This window comes from Bombus pascuorum, chromosome 1 (genome assembly GCF_905332965.1).
Source record: "Bombus pascuorum chromosome 1, iyBomPasc1.1, whole genome shotgun sequence".
In the NCBI taxonomy this organism is placed as follows: domain Eukaryota; kingdom Metazoa; phylum Arthropoda; class Insecta; order Hymenoptera; family Apidae; genus Bombus; species Bombus pascuorum.
Window position 1 is genome coordinate 13778736 of NC_083488.1, and position 10875 is coordinate 13789610.

The following is a 10875-nucleotide window of genomic DNA, read 5'->3' on the forward strand; positions in this document are numbered from 1 at the left end:
CACAGTACATACACGCTATCTTAACACACCTACTTAAAGAGCGCAAAGGAAGGTCAGTCTATTTATAGAGCACAACCTGGGATCATCGGGCTCTCGACCATCGAGAGTTCTATCGTTGTCTTACATAATGGAATATTGCGCCGGTTTGTTAAGGATGCGATTATTGCCTGTCTAAGACTATCCGACGAATCCTTGCAGATGTCTATGTTATAACTACTTTCAAATAAAGAAACAACTATTCTTAGAATCAGGCTTTTAATCCTGCCTCTTGTTTCAATGGAGGAGGGAAAAGAATCGTCAAAACCTATCGTTAAAAGTTCTAGACAACCGGAAATAAAATTTATGTTACATAAAAGATACATAAGAGATGAATTATTTCTTAAGAATTCAATGATTTTGTGTAGCATTTTAACTCGTCGTCTTACAGTATCAAGTTATATTTGACACGAATAAAAGTAATTTACATTAGTAATATTACATTTTATGGAATTGATCAGCATAAGTTCCGAAGTACGCAAAATTAAAAATAAAAAATTTATATTAAAGAAAAAAGTAATGTTAGGTAAACAACGTAGAGAGAGAAAGTAGAATTTACAGTGAGATTGGCGTAAAAAGGTGTCGCTGGTACTTGCACTCGCGACTTTATCGTGAACGCGAGAAAGAAAACAGCTATGAGAAGCTGTCAGTAGAGGGAACGAGAAGCTGGTGGATAGAGTGTAAATCGAAAGAAGTGGGGGGATAGCGAGAATGCTGCAAGCACGCTAGTAACTTCGGTCGGTCGTGAAAGTGCCGTAAGTCACGTTTTAACGAGCGCCCGATTTATACCGTCGCCGTTCCACTGACCTCGCAACGTCGACACTGTCGCGCGCGCCGATACCGAACACACGCTTTCCAGTACGAAAATCTGCGAAATCGACGCGTACGCCATGCGAAAATAAACGTCGTCGATCATTTTGAATCGATATCAAAGTGCGTCGCTGCCGTTTATTATTTCGCGAACGTTGTGAATGGTGCTTGTTTTATTCATTTTCATTTATTGTTCCCATCGTTCGACGTTACATATATACAGTGTGAAGCAAACGTAAAAAAATTTTTAATTCCGTGATCTATAACTAAAATAATTGAATCACAGAACATATATTGTTTAAGAAATGTTTTGTGAGTATATTATAATATATGTTATATGAAATATTTTTCATTAACATTGTAATGAAACATAACTAGCATAATTATCTATGTTGATAAATCTTTAACCAAATCTAAAAATTAGAAAGTTATTTTAAAATTAAAAAATCTGAAATATATAAAATATATACAAAATATTTGATGCAAGTATAGGTATATATATTCAGTGGGAGGCCATCTTTAACACATATTATATGCTTAATATTGCTATTCATGCTGTGTACCAATTTTGTTTTACTAAATACATATATGTCTATAGTAAAGTTCTTGAAGTTCCTATATACACTTTTAAATTGGTTTCAAATTTTACCAGTATGGTCATAACTGTCGTGTCTCATTACGGAACTAATAAAGTTTCTTAAAATATTTTATGTAATACACTTAACATATTCATGAGACTTTCCTATGATAAGTATTCAAATACTTTCGTGAGACATTGTATGTGTAGCTACTAATTTCTCTTTCTGTATTATATGCACGTGACATGAAGTTCGTTTTAACTAAAAATTAATTTGTCTATTAACTTATCTTTAAGATGGATCGTCGTGTTTCTTATGGTTATACCTCATCCGTATTCCGGAGAACCTCAAGCATACTTTGTTCCCACCATCAGTAAACGCACGTGTTCGCGTAGATATGCAAATCGATATTGTCCGCGTCGCTATGTAGCATCTAATTGTCTGTCATAAGCATATAATCGTGTTCTCCATGCAGGTTTCTATGCATGTTTTAACCTGCTCGTGTACATGTAATGAACGTATGCTCGTTCGTGAGTGTTAGACATATCTGTTATGACTACGTTTACTAATCGCACGTTATATTGGTATCTCTGAATAATGATAAGGATTTCACTTGCCCCGGTGATCTGTACTACACGTTTCTATACATAATCGAAATGTGTAACCGATCTTTCTGTGGCTAATATAATATATGTATTAGGTTGGTGCATACGAAATGTCGTATACAATTTTAAACACGCATAGTGTCATTGAGATATCATATTGTCATCATCATATAATTGTATATATTTCATCAACGATTAGTTTATTTTATTATTCAAGATTTATAAGAACTATACTGTCTAAAATTAAAAGATTCGAATGATGCAACAGTATCTTTATTTGCAGCTTCGTTTATAATAATTTATACGTTAGAAAATTGCTTAAATGAAATAACGGAAGCCGTTAATTTTTATGATATCTTTGCTATACTTAAATCCATACGAGAAAACTACATTAATATTTTGTTTATTCGTAATAAGATTTTGAAATCATTGTCGTCTTCCTAACATTTAATACACGTAACTTATAACAATTCTTTTTCTTTCTTAATGTAGTTAATAATCGAAGATAGGACAAAATGTTACAAGTAATATCGGCCCATCAAATTTAAATTTTGGAGAGGCGATATTTCATGTGCATCTATTTAATATTATAATATTATTATTATATATATATATATATATATATATATATATATATATATATATATATATGCGTATATACACGTTTAAAAGTATCGGTAAATTTTATTCAAACAATAAAACGAAATAAAATAAGGAAGATGCAGTAGATAATAATTATGTTTTTGTTAGCGTGAATATATCATTCAATTATTTTGAATTATCAATGTATTTTGCGATAGCAATAGAAAACGAACGTTTTCGAACAGATTAATATAATCTAGTCTAAATCCGCACGTGCCACAGCTAGTGGCAAGGCTTTGTACCATAGATATAATGTGCGATCCGTATCTATACCTGTGTAACCGTGTTTGCGCGTATCTACATAAATCCACATGTGTTACTCCAGACGTTGAATCGCATTTCACGTGTACGAGGTGACAGCCTTCGCAGCAATAACAAGGTAACAAATTTTTAATGAACGTGTTCTACGCATTATTCGCAAGCACGTGCATTACTTTCGTGTGAACGTCAGTAAAGTAACGTGTGAATAACATAAATAACATTTGAATGAGCGATAAATCAGAACTATCGTACTGAACAAATGAAGCTTCCATTATCTTTTTTCCGTTAATTAATAGTTTCGGATATTTTAAAAGGCTTCCTTTTTTGTTGGAAAAAGAATATATATATGTACGTACACTCAAATATCACAGATAACCTTACACGCAATTCATCTCTGTGTCAAAAGATTGTATTAGAAAAGGCGATGTAAGAGACGTTTCCTAAAAAAAATAATTAAGTATTGTTGCTAAATCACATATATCTATATATATATATGAAAACGATATATTACTATTTTTTAGCGATTTTAACAATACATTAGATGACGTTAAACTGCAGTAAAAGAGCAATGAAAAAGGAAATAGTAATTTTAATTTTCAAGTGTACTAATAACTAGGTTACTGGGGCAAGAAAGTTGGAGTACGATGAGGAATAAAAAAAAAAGTTCTATATAAGGACACGTGTTTGAAGGTTTTGTATAATAATACAAAACTAATGTAGCGCTTTAAAAATATTCTTATCATAATTTTTATCTTAGAGCATCGCACAAATTTAGATGTCTAAATAATCTGCTATTTTTCTTTTTCGTATATACTGCAACCATTTAAAACATGTAACTGAGTCAAATTTAGATGGTTACTTTCTAAAAATGCCGATTACGCGCTGTCCGAAATTTTTATATGTTCATTCAATATAAATATCGAATATAAATTTATTTTGAAAAATTGATAATGTATATTATACTTTATATCAAATTTCTACATCGCAGTGCCATCTGTTAACGCGTACGTTGACTTAGAAAATCGAATATTACCTTGTAATCAGCAGCACTGACTAATACAGTCAGAATGCTCTTTTCAATAGATGGCGTGTTCACTGTTTTATCGACGAATCGGAAGAAAGAGATACACACAACGAGGAATAGAATTTCTAACCATGATATGCATATCACGACACCACGATCATATAAAGATACTAGACCTGACATCTTACGGGATTTCGTGTTACATGTCCCGAATTATCCACCCATCTTGTACGCAAAAATACATATGTATGTAGTACGTACATGATAACTTTAAACAAATTCCTTTTTTGATGTGTGTTTGCTGATTCCTCCAAAACCTTGAATACTTTCAATATACTATCTTGAAATACATTGCGTGCATTTACTGCACCGATTTTGTATGGATTTCTGAAACGAACTTGAATTTAAATTAATTTAAACAAAATTAAACTCTGTTTTATTGGTTCTGCCTATCAGAAACCTGAAGGCTTTCCTATAAGTCTTGATGATACAAAAATTTAGAGATCTGTTTATCCCAAACAATAATACAAACTATAAATATTTTATTCTATTTTTTCTTCTTCGCAGTACTAATTTACTAAATTCAGATATAAAATAAAAAATTCTCAATATAAATCGTGAAGAGTGTTTCATGCGATATTTGCAAAAGTAATTATATATAGAATTAAGTATTAAAAATAAAGAAAGTAAAAAAGAATTAGAAAACTGTCGAAAGCAAAAGTAGGATATTTTAGCTAGGTATAAATATTAATCTACACACTCATATTTCAATATTCATAGCACTAATAATGAGACATCCAGTGCAACGATATAGGAAACTGCTCGTGTTACCTGCACGGGATAATCTAGGAACATGGTTCCACAGGTCAGTGAAAGAAAATTGAGCATGATACAGGCGCAACACTACTTCAGAAAACGCGATTATTCATCAACGTAGCTCTACCTAGAAAACTAATTAAAACAATCGCAATGGAAGTCCGCAACACTAATTGTTAAAATAAAATTAATAAAGATTGCTATCTATATAGGAACAAAAAGCTACATCAAATATTATGATATTACAAATTGCAATATTGTAAAATTAATGATAAAGCTAACTTTAAATGATAATAAGCAAGATGAATTCTAATATACATGTATTATTCTTTAAGAAATTATATCAATTCATAGGTTGTTAAGAACTGTAGCGTACAAGTAGTGAAGACAACAGAACAGTAAAAAAACACCACATAATTAAAATCACGTATTTCAAAAGAAGATATATTTTAATGCCACGCTTTTCAACAGTACAATTACATTCCGCGCCAAAATTTCACCTAGCTAACTCCTGATTGGCTGGAGCGGAACAACTTAATTATCATTGCCGCGCCCAAAATCGACATATTGTGTGCCAAAAAATTTGTTTTGATCAACAACCTACATACATGGTATGTTTATATGTATCGACATGTTATAATTAAGTGTACATAATTAAGTGGATATAATGTTCTTCTTTTATTAAATGATATAATACAAGCAATTAAAGTGATGTTTTACAGTAATTTTATATTAGAGACTAAAGCACGTTTGAGCGGATGTATGAGATTTATACCTCCAGCTTCGCTTACAAAAAACATATATTTTATTTCACGAGTGTAACGAGTATAATAATCTTAAAAAAATAAATAAAAGCACAGCTGCATTTTAAAAATGCACATTAAAAAATTTTAACTGCAATTTATTATGAAATAAATTGTATTTAATATTTGCGTGAATTTATTTCATCTTAACAACCTCTCCCATTTTTCTACGAAAAGGCCACCACAGACGCTGGATCAATAGTCCCAAGCATCAAAAATTTTTATCTGATCCTCTGTTCGGCCATCTTCGAACGATGCATGCGTACCATTATGCATCTGCAAAATAAAGTATATGTAAACATTTTGCAGATTTGAAAAGTTGAACAGACGCGGGCTGTTAAATATGACTAATACAAGCATTCACACAAAATTCAAGTCGTGAATACTTTGAACTTCATCAATTCAAAGTTATCGGCTTTGAGATTAAAATTATCATTTTCATACCAAAAAATATTGCCCCATTGTTATTATAATATTTTATTGTGACATCTTTATTATGACAAGCCGAAAATATAATCGACAAGGTGCGTTTATCGATTGTTACGTCACTCAGCCACAATATTCATTTTCAAATCTTCAGCACAAGTTTGAGAACTTTTCACATAAACTATCCAATTCTTTCTAATAAATTATATGTCGTGTAATAGTAAAAAATAAAAGAGAAGATAAATGATTTTATTTCTCAAAATAAGTTATTTATAATTTGTTTTTTCATAGTCAATGATTCGATGTCCTGTAAAATGCTACGTCCAGTTTTAACATTTTTGACAATTAAGTTAAATATAATTCCTATATTTGCCGTAGCAAATCACGGAGGGCGTAAGAAATACTGATCTCTGATATCTTTCAATGTCGGTATTTCAGAACGTGACACACGAAGTGCCTAATAATTGTCAAGTCTATCATGTATTTAGTCAATGATTTTAGTATAAGTTAGAAGTTTTAATTGGCTTGACATTATATTTATTTATATCTTTTATTCATATTAATTAGTACAAAAATATAAGAAATGTATTCTGTACATAACTATATAAAAACTTATATGTAGCTACTTCATATAACAAACAACTCTACAATTATATACAGAATGTACGATCTATTTTGACAAATTCTCTACCAGTATATATAATCTGTAATAAAAGTAACAATTAACATTTTGTGTTTCTCATAAGCGATTGTTTTGATTATTTAATTTCGGAATATTTGAGGTAAATATTTTTCCCCTATTAAATGTATTTCCCCTAAATGGATCGATTCATTCGAACGATTCATACCATAACACTTTATGTTTCATGCAATTTAAGTACTTACGAAATATTACGTATTGTTTTATACAGGTGTAAAGAACATTCAGATGTGAAGTGCAAATATAACTTTTAATGTATATATATATATATATGCTAATATATATATATATATATACATAGAAACATTAATTGATATTAATATACATAATTTTCTGTTTGTGTACCGTTATGTCTAATTTTCCCGCAATACGTTTATCAACACGAAGAATTGTGGCGCCAAAGCAATATACGCATAACTTCGGTTTTAATGATCGTACATTCTTGAAACGAAATTTTAAAGAATTACCGAACAATTTGTCAGTATTGTGATAATTTATTGCCACTTCAAGATTACTTTATTTATTTTCGAGACGCGTTATGTAGCTTTTAAACATCGTCATTTTATTTTTGTACGTAAGAACTTTATTTCATCTCATTTCACTATATTGTTTATTGTTATTTTCCATCATTACTATATATTATTTGTAATTCTCTCAGTTCAAGAATTATGTCGGACCCTGGATTCTCGTTTGACGAAGAAACACTATCTCCAGATATCTTCAATGATGTAGATAACGTGACAAATAACCCTGTAAATTCTGATGATTGTAAGATATTAATTGAGCACATTTAACTTTGAAGATTTGATGTTCGGGAAAATTAAAACTACGTGTATACTATTTATGTTATATGTACATACAATATTTTGTATATTTTTCTTTAAATTGATTATTCAATTGCATTTTATTTCATAAAGCAATATCAATGTCTATTGATGTTAATGGACCAGAACCTTTGGATGATGTACCTGAATGGAAAGGTGTGAGCATGGATGAGATACGTAAAGGACTAGGTGTATATGATTGCCAGGAGTTACCACCTATTTGTCCTTCTCCATCTCATATAGTATTAATATCGGTATGGATTAAATTGAATAAATATTTTTCATTAATGCATATAGATTTTAACTTAAAAATTATTTAAAATAGTTGCCATTACCGGCACGTGGAACACCAAAACCATATCCTACTCATCAAGTAGAAAAATGGTGTCAAGATTATGTTAGGATGCCGCATTCAAAACGTAGTGTGTATCCAATAGATGAGGCAAGTGAGAGATGACAACAAGTAAAACCTAGTATTATTTTCTACTCTGCAATTTCTAAATGATATAATTATTATTACAGAATGGATCTCGACGTTGTCGAAACAGATGGGAAATAATACAGGAATCATTACTTCAGAGTTTTGTTTCGACTCATCAGTTAGAAAATGCAATACTTTCCTATAATCACACATATGCACAGCGTTGGGATTTTACTGCACTGCATCATTTTTTTTCTGAGGTAAAATCTTAAATTTTATATACCTTTTACACAATGTACTCTTTATATATTCTCATTATACAATAATTTCATTATTATATATTATATATATATTAAAGGTACTTGATGAAGATGAAACAAATAATTTCTTTGAAACTTTGATGCCAAAGATGGTTCAGCTTGCTTTGCAACTTCCTGTTTTGGTAACTGGTTCAGTGCCTCTTTTGAAACGTCACACTAATGGCACAATCAGTCTTAGCCAGTTACAAATAGCCTCTTTATTAGCTAATGCATTTTTCTGTACATTTCCAAGACGTAACTCAACTAATCCGCAATCTGAGTATGGAAGATATCCATACATCAATTTTAATAGGTATTTTGTTATATGATTATAACTTTTAATAGGATTAAAGTAGATCATACCGTACAAATGTAATTAACCAAACAGTAGTACTAGCAGAACTAGTTATACATAATTTAATAATTATATACATTTAATATATTAATATATACATTTACATAGGTTGTTTTCAGCATATAAAGAGGAAAAATGGAATAAGTGTGAATCTGTAATGGAGAAGATGAAATGTATATTTCATTATTTTCGGAGAGTAACATCTAAAGGTGGATACGTTACGATTTATTTAATGAAGTATTAGTAAAGAATCAATACATTATTTATTATAATTTTTCCATAGAGCAGCCCCAGAAGGTGTGGTAACAATACAACGGCGTTATATTCCTAAATCCGATTGCCCAAAATGGGATGAACAAGTACAAAAACTATTACCCTTACATACTACAAGTAAAGGGACGATAGAAGCAGAAGGAACTGGATTTTTGCAAGTGGATTTTGCGAATAGGTATCTTATATTTTTGTAGTCAATATTAAACTAAAGTGATATTTGTTATAAAAATTGAAAACTCTTCTAGATATGTAGGTGGTGGAGTTCTTGGTTTAGGATGCGTACAAGAAGAGATAAGATTTGTAATTTGTCCTGAATTGATGGTAACAATGCTTGTTACAGAAGAATTAGATGATACTGAAGCATTAATTGTCAGTGGTATTGAAAGATATAGTAAATACAAAGGTTATAGTAACAGTTTCAAATGGATGGGAGACTATGTTGATGAAACACCTAAAGATAGCAGTGGAAGACGATTAACATCTATTGTTGCAATCGATGCCCTTTATTTTACGCACTCAGAAGCGCAATTTAATATAAATAATATAATAAGAGAACTTAATAAGGTTAAAATTCGGTGTTTATATTTATGTTAGATAGTTGATTCTTAATTGATTAATTGTGTAAAATTTAGCAATCTTATTTTTTGTAGGCATATGTTGGATTTGTCGGTTGTGAAGGTAGTAAAAACAACCTGCCACCTATTGCAACCGGGAATTGGGGATGCGGTGCATTTCGTGGAAATCCAAAACTGAAAGTTTTATTACAGTTAATGGCAGCAGCTGTAGCAGGTCGATCAATGGTTTACTTTACCTTTGGAGACACAAATTTACGAGATGACATTGCTGAAATCTACATGCATTTTGTAAAACATGAAACAAATATAGGTATTGCTCTACATTATGTTATAATATGTTTTAGATATTTGGAATGTATAGAATTATTTAAAAAATGTTATATTATATATTTTCAGCTCACATTTTTTCATTATTGGTACAGTATCAAGAATTTGCTTCAACACGAAATTCAGATTTCTATCGTTTTTTATATAATCGAAGTAAAATAAAACCAATTACTCAACATTTCAGTAAAAATATTCACACAAAAATTTCTACAGCAAAAGAAGTTTTTAGAAAAAATAAATGCGTTAATAACGGAGAAAAGAAATTATTTCATTTGGATGTTAAGAAGTACCCGCAAATAGAAGAAGAAAAAATACAAGATTGGTTAACAAATGTTGATGAAGATAGTATAGATAAAAAGAAAACAGAGATTTTAAAGGAAGAATATGTAGATGTTAAAAGAACTGTAGAAAAAGAACAGATTCAGAGTAAAGATAATATAAAAAAAAAAGAAGGGCAAATTCACGATAGAGATAGTACAGAGAAAAAAAAGAAATCATCTTTATGGAAACTTTTAGAAGATACGGCGCAGGCTAAAACAACTCAAGAACATCGATTATCTGGTTTGGAATTATTAGATTCAAAGCAAGAGGTTATTTCGCAATATTTAGATAATGGTTGCAGTAAATCGACTAAAGATGAAAGTCGTCAGTCAATAACGATATCTACAGACTCGCATAATATACAGGAATCAACTCAAACTTTAAGTGAAATCTCTGTACCTTCACATAAACACGAATCGCCAACCAAGAAAGTTGGACAAAGAAAAATTTCAGACTTTTTCCAATCAACAAGTTAAAGATCTTTAAATATATAAATTAAGGCGATCTGTTAAACAATAACATTTTCACACAAGACTTTCTAAATAGACACATACTTTGTATATATTGTAATAACGAAAATAAATAAATTAATTAATTTTGCAAACATTGTCTTTTTATTATTACTGTATCTATTCATTGATAATTAACCTACATATGTAAACGCGTTCAGATGTAAATATATAACATTACATATCTTTTTTACGATCATTTTTTTATTAAGATTAATATAATATAAAGTAAGTGACAATAATATTTTATTGTATATGAACATAAGGAGG

At 30.2% G+C, this 10875-nt stretch overlaps 1 protein-coding gene across 5 annotated transcripts in view; it reads left to right on the forward strand.

Moving 5' to 3' along the window:
- LOC132905132 (poly(ADP-ribose) glycohydrolase-like) overlaps positions 1–10673 on the forward strand; it is a 473462-nt gene extending 462789 nt beyond the window's left edge. Inside the window, exons 1-11 of one of the 5 annotated variants that reach the window (XM_060956146.1) lie at positions 6672–6783; positions 7360–7469; positions 7619–7779; positions 7851–7967; positions 8048–8206; positions 8305–8558; positions 8709–8809; positions 8889–9048; positions 9119–9437; positions 9524–9758; positions 9845–10673. In XM_060956146.1, the coding sequence (XP_060812129.1) occupies positions 7370–7469; positions 7619–7779; positions 7851–7967; positions 8048–8206; positions 8305–8558; positions 8709–8809; positions 8889–9048; positions 9119–9437; positions 9524–9758; positions 9845–10572 (2334 nt within the window). In that variant the 5' untranslated portion in view covers positions 6672–6783; positions 7360–7369 and the 3' untranslated portion in view covers positions 10573–10673. Of the gene's footprint in view, positions 1–6671; positions 6784–6848; positions 6945–6968; positions 7272–7359; positions 7470–7493; positions 7534–7618; positions 7780–7850; positions 7968–8047; positions 8207–8304; positions 8559–8708; positions 8810–8888; positions 9049–9118; positions 9438–9523; positions 9759–9844 lie in introns of those variants that run through there. The other 4 variants (XM_060956155.1, XM_060956138.1, XM_060956160.1 and 1 more) reach the window with 4 other exon arrangements.
- The last annotated feature ends 202 nt before the right edge of the window (positions 10674–10875 follow it).